This window comes from Dermacentor albipictus, chromosome 2 (genome assembly GCF_038994185.2).
Source record: "Dermacentor albipictus isolate Rhodes 1998 colony chromosome 2, USDA_Dalb.pri_finalv2, whole genome shotgun sequence".
Classification (NCBI taxonomy): domain Eukaryota; kingdom Metazoa; phylum Arthropoda; class Arachnida; order Ixodida; family Ixodidae; genus Dermacentor; species Dermacentor albipictus.
This window is the reverse complement of record NC_091822.1, coordinates 1,146,077-1,169,136: the sequence shown is the minus strand read 5'-3', so window position 1 is coordinate 1,169,136 and position 23,060 is coordinate 1,146,077. Positions and strand designations below refer to the sequence as shown.

Here is a 23,060-nt window from a genome sequence, read left to right as displayed (position 1 = left end):
TATACAAGAATGTAAGCACGGTTCTTGAATGACAAAGTTTCATTAAGATGTTTGTCCTCAACTTGTTCAGTTCATTGCCTTTTAATTTTTCATATCAGCGGCATGCACTGCTTTCCTGGTTTCGAACTGATGTAGTTCTAAAGCTCGTGTGATATTTTCTTTACTCAATAAATAGACAAAAAACATGGAAGCATTGACGTCAGTTATGTTGGGCACAATTTTTGGCACATACGAGTATAATATTTTATGAAAAAAATACATACAGTAAAAGCTCGTTAATTCGAACCGCGAGGGGAGGCCGCTTCAGTTCGAATTAACGAAAGTTCGAACTAACGAAAGTGAAGGAGGGCAACAGTACACTGCGATTTGGAAGCAGTAGGGCATGTCAGAAATTTGGCGTATCAGAAAGTGATGGCGTGTGCCGCGGGCACACGCCATCTTCAAGTCGAAGCTCTGGGTCCGACTGTGCCACACCACCGATGTCCACTGAAACGAACGTTAGCCGAGGCTTAACACCATCACAATGAATCGCGACTGCCGACACCTCCTAAGCTGAAAACAGAGGTGCACAACCGATGAAGACTGCTGAGACAAAGACGCTGAACATGTGAAGGTGGCGAAGGCCCTGATTCGTTGGTTCTTGATTGCAAGCGCAGCTGCGACGTACTTGATTCGCTGTGTTTTGGAGCTTGCCGTGCCATCTCCGCACAACATTAGCAGCTGTACAAGATTTGGAAAGCCTTCGAAATTCGCAATGGGCAAGAAGTCTCGGACGTTACGTAGAACGGAGAGGCGGCAGCCGCCGCTGCCTTCTGGCTGACCCCGCGTCGATTAGATTTTTTCCGATTTTGCCTTCTCTCGCCGTTCTCTCCGTTTCGGAGGCAATACAGCCTTGTGTGTAGGCAGTAGGCGCGTTTCTCTGGCCGTGTGCCAGGCGAGCGTAGTTCGAATTATCCGTGAGGGAACCTTCTCGCGTTCGAATTAACGGACTTTTTTATTCATAGACTTCTGTGGAGCTTGGCCGGACCAAGTCGTACAGTTCGAATTATCCATAAATTCGAATTATTGAAGTTCGAATTAACGAGCTTTCACTGTATTTTACTTGTATTTACAGAGCGTAGCTTTCAAGAATTCGTTTGCTGCATCTTTGGCAATGACAATGCAGTTATTATTCATGTATTTGATCCCTCGATAAGAGGAAGCTTTAGCTCGGGCCCAATCCGACGCGGCCTATTCAAATACTTGTAAAACGCAGAAACGCTTTTCTGAGATAATCCTGCTAATCGATTTTATTGAAATTGGTTGCATTTGAGAGAGAAAGTTAAATCCTAGTGTCTGTTGGAAACAGAACTTCGATGTAGGGCCTGAATTTTGTTTAAAATACTTTGGAAAATTCGAAAGTTTGAAAAAATAGAAGCAGGACGTTTACAAACTAGTAGCTATGCATGGAGAACAGACATTGTGGTTCTGTAAACGGCATTTATTATAACAGTCAAAGCGGACAAGTTCGCTGTGTCAATTTGTATCTTACGTGAATTGGTTACGTTGTGTACAGGGGTTCTGCAAAAGCCGTATTTCCACAATACTAAATTTTTTTGAGAATCATGTGTAACATATCTATTTTGTCCACTGTAGATGTACTATTAGATGCAATTCACAGAATTGTGATATCATTTTTCATTGTTGAGTCACGGAGTTTTAAACTTGATAGTTTCGTTTGCTGAAAATTTTCAATTTTGGCCAATTTTTATTAAATAATTGACCTCCTAAATGAAAAATTCGAAGCAAGTAGTCACTAGAATTAAAGTTTTTCTTTTAAATGCCACAAACCTCCTCAAATTTGGTGAAGTGGTTGCAGGGAAAAACGAATTCCCCTTCTACATGTACTTAAATAGGAGCACCCGAGGTAAAGCTTCCTCTTGAGGAGGCTGAGCTGCAACGTGCAGCAATAAATATATATATATATATATATATATATATATATATATATATATATATATATTGGGCCCGTGGCGTAGCCCCCCCCCCGAACAAAATTTCTGGCTACGCCACTGTCTACAGCTACTTTAATTCTACACAAGAAAAGCAGGGAGATACCTGGAGAGAAAGGGGTCAGACAGGGAGACACAATTTCTCCAAAGCTATTTTCTGCGTGCTTAGAAGAATTCAAGCTATTAAACTGGGAAGGCTTAGGAGTAAAGATCGACGGCAAATATCTCAGTAACCTTCGGTTTGCCGATGACATTGTTCTATTCAATAACAATGCAGACGAGTTACAACAAATCATTGGAGACCTTAACAGAGAGAGTGTAAGAGTGGGGTTGAATATTATTATGCAGAAGATGAAGATAATGATTAATAACCGGGCAAAGGAACTAGAGATCAGGATGGCCAGTCGGCCACTAGAGACTGTGAAGGCGTACGTTTACCTAGGTCAATTAATCAGAGGGAACCCTGATCATGAGAAGGAAATTCACAGAAGAATAAAAATAGGTTGGATCGCATACGGCAGACATTGCCAGCTCCTGACTGGAAGCTTACCATTACTATTGAAAAGTAAGGTGTGCAATCAGTGCATTTTGCCAGTGAAATATGTCCAGTGCCAATGCATTTGCCAGTGCATATGGGGCAGAGACTTGAAAGCAAGTTAAGGACCACGCAAAAAGCGATCGAACGAAGACTGCTAGGCATAACGTTAAGATAGAACGAGAGTGGTTTGGATCAGAGAGCGAACGGGTATAGACGATATTCTAATTGACATCAAGAGGAAAAAATGTACCTGGGCAGGTCATGTAATGCGCCGGTTAGATAACCGTTGCACCATTAGGTTTACAGAATGGGTACCAAGAGAAGGGAAACGCAATCGAGGACGACAAAACACTAGGTGGAGCGATGAAATGAGGAAATTCGCGGGCGCCAGTTGGAATCGGTTGGCGCAGGACAGGGGTAATTGGAGATCGCAGGGAGAGGCCTTCGTCCTGCAGTGGACATAAAACAGGCTGATGATGATGATGATGATGGGGGTGGTGGGCCCCCCCCCGAAAAAAAATCCTGGGTACGTGCCTGACGCTTGTTGATTAACTTTGAAAGTTCTGCCAGTTCTATTCTAGCTGTAGGGTTAGAGGCTTTCATACATTGGCGTTTCTTGATGAGATCTTTCGTCTCCTGCGATAGTTTACTGGTATCCTGCCTAACGGAGTTACCACCGACTTCCATTGCACACTCCTTAATGATGTCCACAAGATTGTCGTTCATTGCTTCAACACTAAGGTCCTCTTCCTGAGTTAAAGCCGAATACCTGTTCTGAAGCTTGATCTGGAATTCCTCTATTTTCCCTCTTACCGCTAACTCATTGATCGGCTTCTGATGTACCAGTTTCTTCCGTTCCCTTCTCAGGTCTAGGCTAATTCGAGTTCTTACCATCCTGTGGTCACTGCAGCGCACCTTGCCGAGCACGTCCACATCTTGTATGATGCCAGGGTTAGCGCAGAGTATGAAGTCTATTTCATTTCTAGTCTCGCCGTTCGGGCCCCTTCACGTCCACTTTCGGCTATCCCGCTTGCGGAAGAAGGTATTCATTATCCTCATATTATTCTGTTCCGCAAACTCTACTAATAACTCCCCCCTGATATTCCTAGTGCCTATGCCATATTCCCCCACTGCCTTGTCTCCAGCCTGCTTTTTTTTGCCTACCTTGGCATTAAAGTCACCCATTAGTATAGTGTATTTAGTTTTCACTCTACCCATCGCCGATTCCACGTCTTCATAGAAGCTTTCGACTTCCTGGTCATCATGACTGGATGTAGGGGCGTAGACCTGTACGACCTTCAATTTGTACCTCTTATTAAGTTTCACAACAAGACCTGCCACCCTCTCGTTAATGCTATAGAATTCCTGTATGTTACCAGCTATATTCTTATTAATCAGGAATCCGACGCCTAGTTCCCTTCTCTCTGCTAAGCCCCGGTAGCACAGGACGTGCCCGCTTTTTAGCACTGTATATGCTTCTTTTGGCCTCGTAACTTCACTGAGCCCTATTATATCCCATTTACTGCCCTCTAATTCCTCCAATAGCACTGCTACACTCGCCTCACTAGATAACGTTCTAGCGTTAAACGTTGCCAGGTTCATATTCCAATGGCGGCCTGTCCGGACCAGCTTACTAACCAGCTTACTAACTCCCAAGTTCAACAGCCTTCACTTACCTCGTTTACCTCGAGTCTAACTTAGTACTTAACGTATGCCTCCTATTTTAGTTTGCATTAGTTTATTTACTCCTATGTATCTATGTATTTGTGGGTTGACTTTTTTGTGATGTTTTCAACATTTGTACCCTCCTGCCAAAATGTGGGATTGCAGTATCAATAAATAAATAAATTTGATGAGCACGTACCACCAAATTCCTGTCAAACCCAGCGACACTCCGAAGACTGCAACCACTACTCCGTTTGACCTATTTGAGTTTGTCCGTATGCCTTACGGTTTGAAGAATGCGGCGCAAACTTTTCAAAGGTTCATGGACAAGGTTACGCGCGGACACCCGTTCACCTTAGCGACATTCTCGTTGCATGTCGCACAGATTCGCCTTCTATTTGAGCGAGCGGATGGACGCGGCCTGGTCCCAAATCTCCAGAAATGCATTTTTTAGAGTCGAAGCCCTGGATTTTCTCGGCATTCCACCACAAGAGCCACGGGTGCGGGCAATCGAGGGCTCCCCCTCTCCCTTCCGAAAGCTGCGCGAGTGCCTCGCAGACCCCGAGCTTCGGTAACTTTCCTTTATCTGCGAATTTTCCATCCGCCACATCTGCGGGACCGAAAATGACGCACTGTCGTCGCGGATCGGCGCTGTGCCTGCTGGCCCTCTGAATTTTCAAGCCTCCCGCCCAGCAAATCGACCCCCATTGCGGGAAAATGGCCCGTCGCTTGCAGGAGGTGCCGCTTCCCTACACAACATTGCTCACGTGAAGAAAGGCGGTTAACCGATGGGCCCGACTTTTATTAGTCATATTATAAGAAGCCAACAAACACCGACACCAAGGTCAACATGTGGAAAATTACTTGTGCTTAATAAATGAAATAAACAAACGATAAATTAATCGAAATGACAAGTGTATGAAAAAACAACTTGCCGCAGGTGGGGAACGATCCCACAACCTTCACATTTCGCCTGCGATGCTCAACCAATTGAGCTACAGCGGCACCGTTTCCCCATCCTCTTTCTTGGGTATATATGTTTCCTTGTAGAACCCTGGGAGTTGAGTGAAATTGGGCCAAGTGAACCCTGAGTGAAATTGGGCCAAGCAGCCTCTGTCAGTTCGCCACATTCGTCATTTATACTCCTCAAGCAACAAACACCAGTAAATTGCTCATGTGAGTTGAACGTGTAGAACGGGAAAGGTAATATATATTGGTACATTCCTTTTCTTATTCTGCATATAGCTGTAAGCATCAATTAGCGTTACTTCAAATTCCCACAAGCGGTTCTTCGCCTACATGCAGACAACACAGTAACGCACGCCATCTGCACAGGCTTATACGGACTGAACGTGAAAAATGAGTTCTTTTTTCTAGGAATAAAGCTAACAACATCTTCCTAAACTCTGATCCCCGGAAGCAGCAGTAATTAACCATGCAGCCTGCTTGACAATACTGCCAAAAATCAGCAACTCAGAACTCGGAAACGTAGGCAATGAATTTTTCACACAAAATCACAGCATAATGCCTTTTTGTTCATAATCCATATCTCGTTGTTCTTTTAACAAATTCCCTAAGAGCTATACGAGACCACCTACGTTTGTTCCTCGGCCGTTCTGCATAGCGTTCGCCAAGCGAAAAAAAAAAAAAAAAAGAACCGGCGATAACCAAGACGCAGGGCCAGAAGGAGTCGCCGGACTTGATTTACAGCGCACGTGTGCGTCCTTCTGGTCCTTGGTTTTCGCCGGTTCTTGGCTTCAGACACGAACCAACTGGCCCAGCAAATCACGCACTTTGAGAACACAGCGCGGCGTGTATAGCCGTGTCTTTGCTCCGCGGGACTGGCGTGCTGCAGCTTCGCGTCCATCCGTCAATCTGCGGGCGTGTCAACACGATCGCTGCCAAGAAGAGCCGCGGCCAGAGCGAGATGAATGGCTCCGCCAATTGCGAGGTCCCGCCCTCGGTCCCGCAAGCGCACACGGTGCAGCTCGCGGACGTGCGCCAGCTCGGCGGTCAGCAGCGACTACTTAGCTGCACAAGCACGGCACGTGCAGCAAGACGCAGAGACCGTTGCGTCGGTGTTTGCCCTCCATGCAGGCCTATACGTCATATCGGCTATTCTAATTACCACGTACAGTATCACCACGTGCAAAGAGATTCTGCATGCACATGGTCGCCGTTCTGTATTGTCCGTTTATCTGCGTTTATAGTTCGAGCACTATTTGATTTGACAACTTTTGTGTGGAATCTACGTACTACAACAAACCTTATTCCAGTGCCTTCCTTTCTTTTTTTTATGAACGCACGCGCAATCCGTTTATGAACGCCGAAATGTATACCCACTGCCTCTACACATCGCACGAAGCTTTCTACCAAACATAACGTAAAATGTCGTTTTATCACTCGTGCTCTACTTTGATATCCGCGCTCTCATTCTAACATTAAAGATCTCGCACTTGCAGCCGCTCGATTCACTCAAGCTTCGCAGTAAACGCGATTCTTTTTGTCCACATGTCTTTCAATAATAGACTTGGCATTGTCGTTTGCCTTCACCTAACTTCATGGTCGACTAGGAGGAACCACTGCAGGTACGTGTCGCAGCTTAATTCTCCACTGTCAAATACCGCAAATAACGCATTTTCAGACGTAGTAGTTCTGCGGAAACTCGCAAGGTGGAGAGAAGTAAGGAATAAAGGGAAAATCAGACATCCACCCGTTCGCAGCAATTGCTACAAAGCTCCTTTGCTCCTACAATTGCTCCTTTGTAGCAGTTGCTACGAACGGGTGGATGTCTGATTTTCCCTTTATTCAACGCATTTTCTATTTAGGTGAACAATGCAAAACTACCTTACGGAGCTCCCCCCCCCCCCCCATAAAAAAAAAATAGGAAGAAGAAAATGTGATCATCCTGCAAAATAATTCTGCCGTAACGAAGCTATGGAAAGCGTAAACCTCCCTTCGAAGTTCGAGAACGCATAATGCGCAGTTCCCCTATTCGCGCTCGCAAATTTGTGTCAGCGCAAAAAGGTAACGTTTTGCCCCGGTTGTAGATAAACATGGCGCTGCACCTTGCAACGAGACGGCTTTCCGTGCAGATTCCAGTACTTCGGCCACCCGATGCATACGTTAAGCCTGGGCACGTGTCCGATGTACGACGGGAACTTCTGTCCCAAGTACACGCCTTCGGCACGGAACGCGCGCGGCACCGATTGAAAAGCAACCGCTGCCTTTTGAGGCTTCGCCAAACGCATAAAGCTCGCGTGCAACGGTGAAAAGCGTTTACAGCTTGGAAAGCACCTCGGTCAAAACACGCGCGAGTCGCCAGTGAGCGTGACAGTAGTGCACGGCCGCATTTGACGAGGAATTATTGTGCATTCGTAATAATTCAACTGTCTCTATATAAGGCGCGATGTAGCTGTTCGTGACAGTAAAATTGAAAAATAACGTAATGAAAAAAAAACTGTACAGCGAGTGACAGTGGTTTACGCGCAAGGCCCTATACCTTCCGCCTCATCGCCTGCGCTGGCAAGCAAACTGAACAGCGGCGAGAGCGAGCTCTTTATTCGATAAGGCGGCAGACTGCTGCGCGTAACCGCATAGCGCAGATGACCGGTGCGCGAAAGAATGCAGACTCACAGGTCGGTGTTCCACTGGCCGTCGACGGTGTCGAAGTAGCCCCACGACGCAGCCGTCTGCGTCGACATGACCGGCCGGTCGAGGCCGCACAGCATGGCCACCACCAAGTCTTGCACGGCGCCCGCGCGGTCGAACCGCTCCAGCAGCTCGCTCGCCCGGTGCCTGAGCAGCCAGAAGAGCGTCGCGCAGCCGTGGCCCGAGCTGAGCCGCAAGTGCGAGCGGGGCCTGGGCAGGGACTCGAGGAAGCTCGCCGAGCAGCGCCCGTCCTGCCAAGTGTACAGCGCGCTCACCACGTCCACGTCAAAGCGTCCGAACGCGTTGCGCTTCCAGCCGCTCTCGCGTCTCCAGAGGACGACGCCGTGCATCTGTCCCGAGACGGCCACGCGCGTCACGCGAGCCAGCTGTTCCTTGGGCAGCTGCGACAGGCAGAACTGCAACGCGGTGCAGATCCTGTGCGCGTCCTGCTCGCTGCCCAGAGAACCCAGGTCGCTGGCGATGGTTGCCTTCGTCTCGCGCGACAGCGACGAGACCGCGGAGCCGCCTTCAGACGATACGAGGCACGCCTTGACCGTGGTCGTGCCCAGGTCCACTCCCAAGACCAGGCCCTTCGAAGAGACCGCGCGATCCGGCGACGCCGAAGCCATAGTCGTATCCTCGCTACGACGATCGCGTCTTCTCGGTGCTGTATTGACGGGCTCGCCGATGGCTTCGCGGCTCCAAAGACGCCGAAACACGCGCCGAACACGGTACGCGGAGCACACTCGTCGATCGCAGGGTGCACACGTAGCACCGCTGGCGTCTGCCGCAGCGAGCGGCCGGCCGAAGACAGTTTGCCTCGTTATCGCCGCCGCCCCTCCGCTTTCGGTTTCATGCTCTCTCTTTTCCCTTCTCTCGGTGGGCGAGGGGGCGTGTCCGACGAAGGAACAGTGAAGCGAAACCAACGTTCACGCGCACAGTGGCCACCAGATGAACTCTCGCATACGAGTGAAAGTTGTCAAATAGGGTAAAGTACAACTACTCGCTTTTATAGCGAAGTTCTTCAATGCTTGCCGCCAGGGATAATGCGGCGCCTTGCTCGTAATCGTTATTTATTAAAATTTTGACGCCTAAGTTGTTTAAATCGTAAATAGAAAACAACACGTGAATAAATGTATATATATATATATATATATATATATATATATATATATATATATATATATATATATATATATATATATATATATATATTGTGGTATTATAATATGTTATAATATATGTTCAACACAGCAAAAATGTAACATTTGTGATGTTATCCAATTTAGCGCCACCACTTCCGCAGTGATGAAAATATTGGTGTCATTTCTGGCAAACGTAGGGATAGTTCACTAGTTGTTTCAGAAGACAGCCGGTTCGTTTCTGCCCCGCGATTGGTTCGTTCTGGAGGCTCGTCCTTTGAGCGGTCGTCAAATGATCCTGTAGTGTGTGGCACGCAACGGCGGTGATCCGGTGAGGTGCTCGCGTGAGTGCAGCAGCTGTACGTGTGGTGCAGGGTCGCCGGTCGGAGAGTCCCTAAACAGTACGTCTATTACGCTGAGAGGTTCCGTCACTTCCAACTCGCGTACAAATAAGGTCAGCAAAGTTCTATCATATGGTTCTATCTTTTCTGCGCGTTGAGGGGAAGGCCTCGTCGTGTCTTTGCAGGTGGTTGGCGAGGCGGCGACTCGAAAGGCGAAGCATGGACAAGGACAGAGCCAAGTTTCGCAGCCCGTTCGCAAGGCCGCACATGGCCACCAGCGGCGCCGCTTTGGCAGCATCCTCGTTTCTGCCGTCGCAGAAGACTACGAAAGGAATTGTCGCAGGTAATCAGAAAACGAAAAACTAATTCGTTTTGGCTCCCACATTGGCGCGAACGCAGTTTCGGTATTCCAATTGTTTTCCGCTTTGGCCGCGGTGACGTCTAGCTCGGGTGTTTTGCATTGCCCAGATCCACCGCACATGCTTGAATGAGGTTTGCATTCCCAAGAATTCTTGGCGGAATGGGATGACAATTCGAGAGGCAGTTGACATCGGACGGCGAACCCATTGGGTTGCCCATTCAGTGGCCGGTTTAAGAACAGTGAACTTCAGATGCTTTTTATCGCGTCCCGCCGTCTAGGAGCCTACTTGTTTTCACGCCATGTCTATCGCAAGTCATTCTCGGTTTTTATCTCCAGACCGTCTATCCGCACCGCTTGTCCGTGTGCGTAATCAGCACCAGTCCGGTCGCGCGATGTTCTGAGCGCGTGTTTACTTTCCAGTCCCCTGATTGGCCCCTCGATCGCTTCGCGTGAATTTCCGAGAACCTGGACTTTCCAGTGTGGAGACCCTCGTTCGAACGTCGAGTGCGGACGCTGTTTTAATTGTAGAAAAAGTGCGGCCTCGCGGAAAATTCTCGCGTAAGCGCCGGCAGTTGTGGAACTCGTGCGCGCGCTGTAGAGCTACTCATTTTCTTCATATCGGCCGAAGGTTGCGCCGGTTACACTGGATCTTTTTATTAGGTTTCCCGGCCGTTTCGTAACAAGGACCGTCATTTGGCTGTGACCTTCGGGCAGTATTCCGACCTTCGACGAAATATATTTGTACCTAGCTCCTTGAAAGTCGCACTTCTCGGCCTTGATTTCCTTGCAAGCTAGTTTCCCGTCACTCCGCCTGCTTTTTGTCACTTTCTTTGCCGTTGTATCGTCTCCCGCACTCATATTACCCCAGGGGCTTGCTTTGTGCAGCCGAATCGCGATACTGACACCGCGCGTGCCTTGCTTTCTCGATGGCGACGATAACGAGATCCCGGGTTTCCGCCAGGCGTCACGGCGGCTTGTTGTGCTTCTCGTGACGTCACACTCTCTGACGAAAGGGGGAAAGGTATCTCGCGACACCTTCACTTACGCGCGTCAGCACGTAGCGAAACTCGGCCCTTGCCGAGGACGCTCCTGGGCTGGCTGGCCGGCTGGCAGGCAGATGGCCTCCAGGAAACTCGCATCATAAGTTTGCGATGACCGAAAAAAAAAAAAAATGCTCGCTTGAACGGGAAACCTGACCTGCGTCTTTGTACTGCAGCTGTATATTTCTTTTTCATTTCCTATCAGGCAGTGCGATCAAAATATAATAGCTCTCCCAGAAATTTCAGAGCTCTACCAACATACCTGATCTCTTGAAATGCATGCTGCTGTGGGATAGGGAAAAAAATATTAAGTGAGACAAGGCAGGACCAGACTTGTCAAATTCCTTGCTAGGGCTTAATTACAGCTGTCCATTTTCTGTGAAAGAAAGTTTGATGTATAGAAAGACAACACCTAGGGAAGAGCTTGTTCTCTAGAGTGATCAACAGTGGTCGAACAAGGAATTGACTGGTGTGACTGGTGTGGTCGTGAATGAATGTGACTGGTGTGGTCGACCACTGTTAATGCAGCTAACATTCCTTGGGAGGTTCACACCGTTTGCGGTACGTCTGTGTGTACGTATGTATGTCTGTGCCTAACCTCTTTCCCGCCAACTTGGGTCACTGCGTAGTTCATGGTTAAAAGGGTAGCACATCAGGCTGATGTGCCGAAGGAACCAGGTTCAGAACCAGCCATATTACACCAACTTGGGTCACTGAGTATGCAACACTGGGTGTGTGCTGCTCTTCAATAAACCGCCTAGATGCCAACTTGGGTATGTATGTGGCACTGGGTAGAGGCCACTTTTCATAATAACAGTATTAGAAATAATCAATTATGCATTACGAGAAAGCGTTTGATTCTGTCAACCGCAGCAGTCATGGAGGCATTACGGAATCGGGGTGTAGACAAGCTGTATGTAAAAATACTGAAAGATATCTATAGCGGCTCCACAGCCACCGTAGTCCTCCATAAAAAAAGTAACAAAATCCCAATAAAGAAAGGCGACGGGCGTGGAGATACGATCTCTCCAATGCTATTCACAGCGTGTTTACAGGAGATATTCATAGACCTGGATTGGGAAGAATTGGGGATAAAAGTTAATGGAGAATACCTTAGTAACTTGCAATTAACTGATGATATTGCCTTGCTTAGCAACTCAGGGGACCAACTGCAATGCATGCTCACTGACCTGGAGCGGCAAAGCATAAGAGTGGGTATAAAAATTAATCTGCAGAAAACTAAAGTAATCTTTAGGAGCCTCGGAAGAGAGCAGCAATTTACAATAGGTAGCGAGGCACTGGAAGTGGTAAGGGAATACATCTACTTAGGGTAGGTAGTGACGATGTCTCCAGATCATGAGACGGAAATAATCGGAAGACTAAGAATGGGCTGGGGTGCTTTTGGCAGGCATTCTCAGATCATGAACAGCAGGTTGCCATTATCCCTCAAGAGAAAAGTGTATAACAGCTGTGTCTTACCAGTACTCGCATACGGGGCAGAAACCTGGAGGCTTACGAAAAGGGTTCTACTTAAATTGAGGACGGCACAACGAGCTATGGAAAGAATGATGGGTGTAACGTTAAGGGATAAGAAAAGAGCAGATTGGGTGAGGGAACAAACGTGAGTTAGTGACATCTTAATTGAAATCAAGAAAAAGAAATGGGCATGGGCAGTACATGTAATGAGGAGGGAAGATAACCGATGGTCATTAAGGGTTACGGACTGGAATCGAAGGGAAACGTAGCAGGGGGCAGCAGAAAGTTAGGTAGGCGAATGAGATTAAGGAGTTTGCAGGGACGGCATGACCACATTTAGTACATGACCGGGGTTGTTGAAGTATGGGAGAGGCCTTTGCCCTGCAGTGGGCGTAACCAGGCTGATGATGATGATGATGGTGAATTATGCATCCATTATAAGATAGATTACTAATTGCATTAAAGTCACCAGTCATCTTGAAAGGATGGCTGGACCACCAATATTTATGATACTGTGAATTATATTCCCTTTACAAAGGTCTTCAGGCCTATTCAAATTAAAGTGCAAGTTACCTTAAATACTGCACACAAAGCAGCAGTTCATAAGAATGCAGAGACGAAGTGATAAATGGTGGTCAAGTAAGGGATGTCCCTGGAGCCAGCATTTTGACAAGTGGGCTGTTTTCGTGCCTTATAGCATTGACTACAGCAGTATTTCCTTGTATGACCAATGTTGATTATTACTCGATGCACACATAAATTTTATGCAACTGTGGGGCTCTGAATTTCGTTTTTACAAACCACATGCAATATAGCTGCTGCATCTTGCCTTGAATAATTGAGCACATACATCTGTCCTGGCAGAAGATCGTAAATTGTAATGGATATGTGAGCAAGAGCTTGAAGTTGCACATATGTAATTGTCGGTATTCATGAGGTGTAAGACTGAAGTGTTGTGTGGTGATGTTGATGAATGGGGAAGCTCAAGCACAGCTCTCTGAAATGCTTTGATTTTTAGCATATAATGATGCTCGTTATTGGTCCTGCCTGAGTATCAGCATTCAAGAGTTACAGCTGACCCAGCTATTTGTCATAACCTCTGCAATACTGTGCAAACGAAACAATGTTTCATAAGTAGGAAATGTGACTACCACCGATGCAATACACTTTGCAAGAGATTTCCTTTGCAAAATATAAATTTTAATAAACATGTATATTTCCAAGTGCATATATTGGGAAAGGTAACAGGCATATTTTTTATTAATGGGACATTGCAACATAAGTGCCACATTTTAAGGCTGAGAAAGACTCAGGTTCTTGAGAAGTGAGACACTCGAAAAGTGATCAGTAGCTGGCGAATAAGGGAAGCCTGGCGCTGGAGCCAACAAACAGGCTTTATTGTTGTCCTGGCAAAAACAAGTGCTCAAAACGGGTGGCTTCAGCATGTGGCTTCCCTTTTTTGCAAACTATCGATCAAATTTTAAAACCATGGCTGCATTCCATTTTGATGGAGGCAGAATGCAAAAAATGCTCATGTACTGTGCTAGGGTGCATGTTAGAGAGCACTAGGTAATCATAATTAGTTGGGAGCCCCCATTACATCATATATTTTAGCTCAATAGTAGGATCTTTCCTTTTCTGTAAAGCCTGATAATTCTAAGTTTTTCATCCCAAACAAGCTGTATGAAATTTAGCTTAAACCGGACTTCTCTCCAAAGTTCCGTCCTTTCGTAAAGTGCAAGAAAAAATGCGTGTGCCCAAATGCCACTACACATCTCCAGTTAGGAGGGAGTGCCAGCTTTTGCAATATGACCTCTTCTGAGGCCATTTTCGCTCGCTCACTGTGCACACTGAATGCCAAATCCTGGGAACAGCTCTCCACACGTTGTCTCCAAACAAGTCATGACAGCTGGGAAATTGAATAGGCACCAACCTGAAGGCTATGAACAACGGATTATGGACGACATGTCCTATTAGTCACAGTTGCAGTATCTGCATTAAACGGGCCTGCTCTCTTATATTGATTTCATACTAAAGTTACGCCACATGGCAACTCGGGCGGGTAAAAAAACATAAAAAGCTATAACATTGTTTGCCTTGTGGTAGGTTTCCGTACCTTCAGACCTGCCGCTGCTTTTTTTCAATAGTAACCTGCCCCATGCTGCTTGCTTTCACCAGACCGTCAACAGGAGGTTTCAGTGGGCTAGGGCATTGGAGCAAAATTCGAGTCATATAAGGACGACAATCAGCTTAATGTATTGCGACTCGGCTCTGTTTTCCTTCCTTGTTGGAAAAGTCAGTCATTCACTGACTGCATCCCTCTGCTGGATTACTTCAGTACTGATGGGCATTTTTTGAAGAAAGAATTTTAATGATCTCCCAGAACTAAGCCCTGAGAGCAACTTTCGCAAACTCGTTCACTGGCAGGACACCTGAGCCCACTATTGAAACCTAGTGAACGCAGTGCTGACATTGCTGTGCATCGCAACATTCACTGTGAGAGGACATTTTCCTAATTACGGTGCGTGCAGAGGTCCGAAAGGTCTAGGAGGGGCACCAAAATGTTCAAAACACAAATAATTTACATTAATTAGGGCTTGTACGATGGGGCAAAGCATCACACCTTACGGCAATCATGCCCATGTGCGTTGCTATTTCGGATTTACTTTTATTCCTTGGTAAAAAAAACAAATGCAGAGAACCAAGTAAACAAGGGATCACCTAGAACATTGGTTTGTTGTCGTTGCATGTGGTTCCTTTAAAGAGCGCAAATGATGCCTACCAATGAGGATTTGTATAGATATATAACTTGAGAGCCTAGGTTAGGGCGTGTTGGTATTCCATAACTGAGGTTTTTTGGCACACAAAAAGGGACGAAAGACAGTGGCAAGACGTGGGCACAGTAGCGCTGTGTTCGCGTCTTGCCACTGTCTTTCGTCCCTTTTCGTGCGCTAAAAACCTCAGTTATGTATAGATATGTTTGTTACATTACTGGCAGGCAGCTGTCCTTTTCATGTTCCTGTGAATGATTTCACTTATCTAAATAATACGTTTGTGTCAAAAAGGAGTTCATTGCCCTTGTTAATTGCTTGTGAAAGTTACCAGGAAAACCCTGAAGATTAGACTGCCGACAGCAAAAAATTCGATGGCATGTTTGTGGTTTGTTTTAAACAGTACGTATACACGTGGACACTTTCTGGGATTCAACAAAGGCTAAGAGGCCCCGAGCAATTCTAACACCATGTGAAAATTTCAGGATTGAGTATGTTAAACGAGGATGTTTCAACATTTGCAGTAAGGCTATGGATGTTCATAATTATTGAAACCTAATAATTAGAATAAAATTTTAAATAAGTATGTAATGTGCACCCTCTTGTGGCTGCAGGCGGCATCACAGGTGGCATTGAGATCTGCATCACTTTTCCCACTGAGTATGTGAAGACGCAACTGCAACTGGACGAACGGTCAGCAAAGCCTAGGTACAACGGCATCGCGGACGTAGTGCGCCAGACGGTGCGCTCACACGGCGTATCGGGACTCTACCGGGGGCTTAGTGTGCTTGTCTACGGATCCGTGCCAAAGTCAGCTGTCAGGCAAGTATAACGCTTGTGCTGGCAGTTCAGTAACTCGGCCAAGCTGACGACTTGTGCCCTTGTACAGACCCGGACTTAAGTTGGGCTGCTGGGGTTGTGTGGCACGGGTGTGTTGAATGGCCAGTAGCTTAGAAGTTGACCTCTATGGCCACCTGAAAAGCCAGACATTTGGTCTCTATTCTTGAAAAGGTTGCAGAAATTTAAGCTTGGAAGGGTGTGCTTAGGATGGGAGTGCATTGAAGGAAGCACATGCAAGAAAAACACTTGCCTGCCATGGTTGCTTAGTGGCTATATGTTGCGCTGCTAAGCATGAGGCCGTGGGATTAAATCCCGGCCACAATGGCCACATTTCGGGGGAGGCAAAATGTAAAAGCACCTGTGTACTTATATTTAAGTGCACCTTGAATAACCCCATGTGGTCAATATTAATCCCCGTAAAACCCCATGATTCAAAAAAAAAGAAAAGGCAGAAATATTCTGAATTGTGAATGCTTATTTTGAAATGTTTACTAATTGTGTGCCTGAGGTTGTCTGCGATGGGAGTGACAAACTTCTCGAAATCCACAACCTGTTCATGTTACGAAAGGTTCTAGAAAATTAAGTCAGTTAAATAGAGCCATGGAAGTACCATTGTAGCATTCACCTGAACATGTTAGTGAACTGACCTTAAGTCATTGCATAACTTTGAACATTGGCTAGGGATTAGCCATGAACAGTCAAGTCTTATATGTGCTTTTAAGCAAGTACAGCAATGTCCCTACTACAAGTGCCATATGTCTCTGAAATCGCTTCCATGTCTTTTGCATTTGTACTTGATGCTGTGATATGACAGAAATGGCACGAATTCCTCCATGCAAAAGCAGCTGAAACTCCATGCCTCGAGCAGAGATTTTTTTAATCCCTTGTTCACTGAACCACACAACCATGCCACCAAGGTCACATCAGCTCTCAAAGTAGCTTATACTCCTGACAAATGGGTGAACTAAAGTGTTCTGAAGTTTTTTTTTAATTATTACACTTAAGGGCCTGTTATTAAAAGGAGTTTCACTGCTAACTTGCGGTAGGTAACTTGTGGTCTCCTTGAATGTTTACAGTAAAGCGACACGCAGTGAAACACATGATGCTGTTTCTTTACACTGAAACTGACTGAACGTTTAGAAAATTGATCTGGTCAATGCAAAGTAAAAGTAAAAGAAGGGTGAACTGGTTTTAGTCCCGTTGCAAGATTCGACATCTCTAAGGTGAGCGTCACTTACAGACTGCTGTGGTCAAATTGTCGCATTGTCATTTTCAATGTTCAAGCATCGCATAAATTGGCAACTGCCGTTAGTTTTGCATTTCTAAAAGTGCATCTCTCGGACGCCAACAATGTGCTTGGCTGTAAATGCTTAATTGGCTTGGAGTGGTGGCAGCGTCTTGCACAGCTGGTTCGGCCTTCTGGAATGGCGTGGAAACGTGCACTAGTGTTCCTACTGTGCAAGTTGTGAGGATATGCTGGTTTGGTTGGACAATCAACGTTCAGCTAAGAAGGTGCACTGTTCTTGCAAATCGGACAAAACTACGAACCACATGAATCGTACAAGTCGGATGTGAAAGAAGACAGTGGTGAAGGTGCCAAAGGCCAGTGTGATGTGACAGGGGTAATCGTAATTGTGGCAACATCTAAAATGGTTGTGGGGTCTCTAACATGCTTTTGAGACAAAGGAACGACAGCGCAGTAGTACAAACAACCAAAGAGGCATTTGTCATGTCTTTTATACTCCAGTCTAGCCAGCTGAATTACTATTAATAGAACATGCCAGTGGGTGCTGACGAATCAAGGAAGTCCGACTCGCCACAACAGGATATTGAGCGAATATGTTCACCCCCATGCTGGACACCAACGCCTAATTGTTTGCGTGTACAGCTACACGAATGGTGGCGCCTTCAAACAATCGTGTTCATCCATCCCGGTGTCCCGTGCTGAAGCCTTCAGCAGGATGGTCCCACGAAGCGTGCTGGTGAGCGCGCAAAACATCCGCGCATTCTGCTGACCCCAAGCCAAACAGGAAGAAGCTACAGTCGCCGACCGTTTATTCGGACCTCACGGGGACTGCGAAAATGTCCGAATAAACAGCTGTCCAAAAAGCAGATTAAGGGGGAAAAAAAAACCCTTTATTTTCACGCACTTATTCGGGCTCGGCAGTAGGCTTAAAGAAATCGTGAATGCGCCGTTGCATGCTGTTCTGTTTACGCGCAATCAAATAAGCCTGAATCTCGGAGGCGGTCGTACAGTCACTATAGGCGGCTGAAAGCACAGTCACTGCTAATACACACTCGGCATGCGACGGAAGCCATAGCACATGGTGCGTCATCTTGCGACTCGGTCATCGTCCGGCGGTCCAGCAGAAACCTGACGAATGTTCTGCGCATGTCAGTACAGCAGTGTCAGCACCTGTGAAACTGTCAAATGAGACGGTGTCCGGAATCGCAATGTAACCATTGCGCAAGTCTCGGCAGAACATTTTCCGCGTCGGTAGCAAGCACATTGGAAGGCGACAAATCCTAAGCTTAGCCTCACCCGCTTGCCGGCATTCCCAAGCGCAGTCTGCGTGGGCACTGTCAGCGCCATTAGACACTTGAAGTGATGTTTCTGTATGCCGCGTTGGATCACCGGAACCTCGACACAGCACACAAAGCAAACACCACCATGCCGACACCAGTAACAACTTCTTTTTGCCGATGATGGGGCATAATGTTTTTCAACAATAAATTTCAAGGCCGAGAGAATGTCTTCTGTTAGGTTCTCAAAGGAATCTTAAATCTGTCTCCATGGGCTGGCTGTGGCGGCTGCATTTTCATGGTGTGAAATGCAAAACCGCTCACATACTCAGATTCAGGTGCACATTAAAGAACCCCAGATAGCCCTAATTAATTTGGGTGCCCCATTACTGCCTTCCTTATCAAGTTTTGTTTTTGGCGTGTGCAATACCCTCAAACTTAATTTGGTTTTCTTTGGAAGGTGACTATTCAGGTTGTTACTGAGACAGCAGCTTTAAACACATCAGCGAAGATAGACCAATGTTGTTGCCATTGAAACTTTTTGGATTTGTTATATATACAAGCACCCATCAGTAGCTCGTAAATGTACTGCAGTGTGCACTACTTGTAGTTAGTAAACAGTTATGTATGACTTGATCATTGTTCACTGCAGGTTTCCTGCTAAATGCGAAAAGGTTTGCATGAAAATACGCATTATGCGGCTGTCCAAGGAGTCTTTAGTATTTCCAGTGGTATATTGCATCTGGTGCAAATTAAGTTGGTTTCCGAGGATAAGCAAGTCTTTCAATGCAAAGCATTTATGTGTTTAGATCACTTGTATTTAGAGAGAAATCTCTATTTTGGAACGCTACTTGCATACTGGGTTGGCAAGCTCACTGTGCCGACACATCGCAAATTATGTGCAGGTTTGGGGCATTTGAGGCCCTGAAGAAGCGTAGTGTTGACTCACGAGGCAACCTCTCTCCGCACATGCGGCTGCTGTGTGGGCTGGGTGCAGGCGTCTCTGAGGCGATCCTGGCTGTCACGCCCATGGAGACTGTCAAGGTGAAGTTCATCAATGACCAGGCCTCCCCCAACCCAAAGTACAAGGGCTTCTTCCATGGTGTACGTGAGATTATCCGCACCGAGGGTGAGTCCACTCTATAGCGATAGTTTTAAAGCCAGCTACATTTGCAGCTGCACCGCATGGTGTTGCCATCACCTAGTAACTCCTTAGTAAGGATCACTGTAGTGTCATCATCATCGGGTAAATATACCGTATTTTCGCGATTCTAAGCGCCCCCCCTCTATTTTTGCGAAACAATTGAGAAAAAAGTTTGCATGCGAATCTAAGCACCCCCCCATTCGTTAGGAAGAGCGGGTAGCCAAGGCCACCAAGCGCGCTTGCTCACTCTGTCATCAAGCCGGAGCCGTCGGAGTCCCGAGGTGGCATGGCGTCTGCAGTGCGATTACGCCGTACAGCCGGACTGTACGGCTGTACGGCGAAAGCTGCAGAAAGCATCTCCATCAACCACTGCAAAGCGGATTTTGGACGCTTGGAAGCGGGTCCAAGTGGACGTTGTGGTCAAATCATTTAAGAAGTGCTCAATCACAAACCACTTCGACAGAATGGAAGACGACCTGCTGTGGGATACCGAGAGCGGCTGTTCAGGCAGTGTGACGAACTCGAGTGGCAGTGATAGTAACTGAGCATCCGACACAAGCAGTGGGTTCATTGTCTGCACCGATTTTTCTTTTGAATGTTTTCAAAATAAAATGTTATTTCTTGCACCCATCTCGTTGTGATGTCACAGCGAAAAGAGGGAGGGGCGTCATTCTAGATTTTTCTAATCTAAGCACCTCCCCTCACTTTGGGCATCGTGATCATGAAAAAGAGGGGGTGCTTAGAATCAAGTAAATACAATAAAATTGTGTAATATGATGTTCCAAGGAAAAAATGCGCCTCTTTTTGTTTAGAACTGGGGCCCTTTTTCTTCGATAGCTTTTTTCCAGCCAGCTGCTAGAAGATACAGTTGTTAAGAGCAGTAATCGCTCACAGGCAGGGTTCGTATGCCTCCTTGAAATCTTTGATAACCCCTGGATTTTGTAAAGGAAATTCAAGAGCCTTTAAAACTCCCTAAAAAAAAACTTGAAGAATGCTTAAGCTTCGGAAATCAACAGCGCAAAACAGACAAAGGGCGCTATTCTGGACATTCCGTCATTTTCGATGCGTGACGTAGGCGCGACGCAAACAAAATGGCGCTGGTGGCCCCGTTTTACTTACGTAATGTGATGCCAACTTGACGGTTCGCCTAAGAAACTGAAATGAAGGCACTGAATATAGCGTTATCGGTAAAGCAAAACAGTTTTCCTCCGCACTAAAAATAAAGCAGCTATCTCAAAGCGTATGATTATTCCGTCGAAAAGTATTCTCGCTTCCGTCATCTGCTGCGTACAAGCCATCATCTGCTTCAATAGCTAGGATGCGTGCCCCTGGAAAATGGAATCACTCATCGCATGTTGGCGCCTACGCGCTTGTTTTCTTGCTTGAGACAACATACGCGACCTACTAGTGGTGATGCGCACACGTTCTAGGTAACATTATTGCCATTTCGTGAAACGCAAGTACGCAAACACTTGCGCTTGCTCAGATTTGAGGACCCGTTCATGATAAGGAATTCTGAGGAGCTTATTGCATTTCTTCATGATCATGAAGGCTCGAGGGAACCATGGTTTTCGTTTTCCATTGACGTCATTGACCTATTTTATTCCATTCCACAAGATATATTGCTATGCGCTATTAGAGATTCCATTGATGACTACGGCCCTGTGGCCTTTCAGAACGCATGTGGCTAAAGTGTGGACGACATTTTAGAAATTCATTTTTATCTGGCATCGACCATCGTTAATTTCGAAGGAAAGAACTTCGTCCAAAAGCGCGGAGTGTGCATTGGTTCCTGTATTGCCCCTTCACTAAGTCACATATTTTTATCATATTGTGACAAGCGAATTGCTGAACGCCTTGACACAGCCTGCTCGGCTAAGATTTTTAGATACGTTGACGATTATGCCATTTTTTTTTTAAAGGGGTTGGGGAGGGAGGCGGTTCAACTGCAGTAAATCGTGTTCTTGAAATTTTCCGAGAAAGCACGTTTCGGTTGAGTTTCACCTTTGAGTTGCCTTCACATGGATGCCTGCAGTTCCTGGACATTTTCATTATTATTGCTGGATCCCATGCGTGCTGGAGGTATCAGCCTCGATCAAAAAAAGGTATTTTAAACTACCAGTCTGCTCATTCGAAGCTTGTAAAAAGGGGGAATTGCAAAAAACTGCCTGCGTGCTGCTCTTGATAAGTCCTGCCAGCATGAAATGCAACATAGCGTGTTCTTACAGTTGCAAAGACTGCATAGCGCAGGATTTCAGTATGATATGGTCACCTCGGTGCTAGAAACCCTTGACAAGGAAGCGCGGGGCCCATCAGAGCTCCGCCCAAGCGTAGAGCCGCAACGTCGTAGACCTGTTGCCATCCCGTATAACCACCGAATCTCCCACCGCCTCAAAAAGGTGGCTGAAAAATGTGAAGTACCGGTGGTTTTCACAGTGCCCAAAAAACTGGCGGGCTGGGGGAAAGAACAAAAGAAATGAATGTGGTATCAAGCACGTCGACAGGTTCGTTCCATGCAGAATTGGGGTAGTGTACCAGATACCTCTCCCTTATGGCAATAGCTACATAGGGCAGACGGGACGGTGTCTAAACGTCAAACTGCAGGAGCACCGCGCAGGAGTAGGATTGGCAGGGGGTGGCAAACTGGCTGACCATTGTCGCCACTGTCGTAATTGCACGCCTAGGTTCCGCAACACTAAAGTCTTGAAGATGTTTGCGTCACAACTGAGCCGAGAAATTTATGAAGCTTACTGTATAAAAATGCAATCTGGCATCTGCGTAAGCAGCTCTTCAGTGTCATTGAGCGATAAAAAGTTCAAAAATTTACAAGCAAATTTGTGGCACTCACGCCCGCATGCCAACGTCGAGTGATGACTGTCTGATGCATAGCAAGTGTGATTATGATACTTGTATAAATGTGGGATTTCCCGGAGTAAATCTTAGTTGAAGTTCCGCGCCTGTCTTGTGTGTTCCTTCTTTGTCCCTTGTTTTTCTGCGGTTACATGATGCATTCCAATATCGACCACCAACTAGCCCGCCTATCCCTGTTAGCTGTGTAAGAAACCTTAGGACCAAAGTGAAAGAACCAGACCAACCATGAACTGCTCCTCGTTACCACCTCTTTTCTCTCACAGTGCCTGCCTGCGCATGTTTATTCTTTTTCTACATACTCCCATACCTCGGTACTGCTGTGAAACTACTGGGGAAGGCTACAGGAGTTACAGAAGGCTGGTATTGCTCAATCTTGATAGGGAAGACTTCTATGGGTTGTTGCATGGCGAAGTTATAGAGGTGTTAGCCTTCCGGATCAGTGGTTCTCAAATGGGGGTCCGCAGACCCCAGGGGGTACGCGAAGCTATTTTGGGGTGTCTGCGAAACCCAAGGCCGCACAAAAAAAAAAGGGAAAAATTTTGAACTTCAATTCGTCTAAAAAAAAAAGATATTTGGTTGGACACGAACATTCGAATCAAATCGAATATTGTCACGTGGTGGTGACGTTGAATAACACAGTAGTAATACTGTGAACAACAAAACTAACTTTTATTGGGCGAACCTGTGCCCACAAAACAGGCTACAC

The 23,060-nt window shown here is 46.4% G+C and overlaps 2 protein-coding genes across 5 annotated transcripts in view; one reads left to right on the top strand and one right to left on the bottom strand.

Annotated features, from left to right (window-relative positions):
• Nucleotides 1-8,914, bottom strand: part of LOC139055847 (sedoheptulokinase-like) — a 290,860-nt gene extending 281,946 nt beyond the window's left edge. The window contains exon 1 of one of the 2 annotated variants that reach the window (XM_070533405.1): nucleotides 7,831-8,914. In XM_070533405.1, coding sequence (XP_070389506.1) covers nucleotides 7,831-8,474 — 644 coding nt within the window. In that variant the 5' untranslated portion in view covers nucleotides 8,475-8,914. The remainder of the gene's footprint in view (nucleotides 1-7,830) is intronic. The other variant, XM_070533404.1, reaches the window with a different exon arrangement.
• Nucleotides 8,915-9,188: 274 nt separating this feature from the next.
• The window catches only part of sea (mitochondrial citrate transporter scheggia), an 88,306-nt gene continuing 74,434 nt past the window's right edge, over nucleotides 9,189-23,060 (top strand). For 2 of the 3 annotated variants that reach the window (XR_011511934.1, XM_070533402.1), the window contains exons 1-4: nucleotides 9,189-9,441; nucleotides 9,514-9,671; nucleotides 15,591-15,798; nucleotides 19,245-19,468. Coding sequence is in view for 2 of the 3 variants with exons in the window: in XM_070533402.1 (XP_070389503.1) it covers nucleotides 9,548-9,671; nucleotides 15,591-15,798; nucleotides 19,245-19,468 (556 nt within the window). In the remaining variant the exon portion in view is untranslated. The remainder of the gene's footprint in view (nucleotides 9,442-9,513; nucleotides 9,672-15,590; nucleotides 15,799-19,244; nucleotides 19,469-23,060) is intronic. The other variant, XM_070533403.1, reaches the window with a different exon arrangement.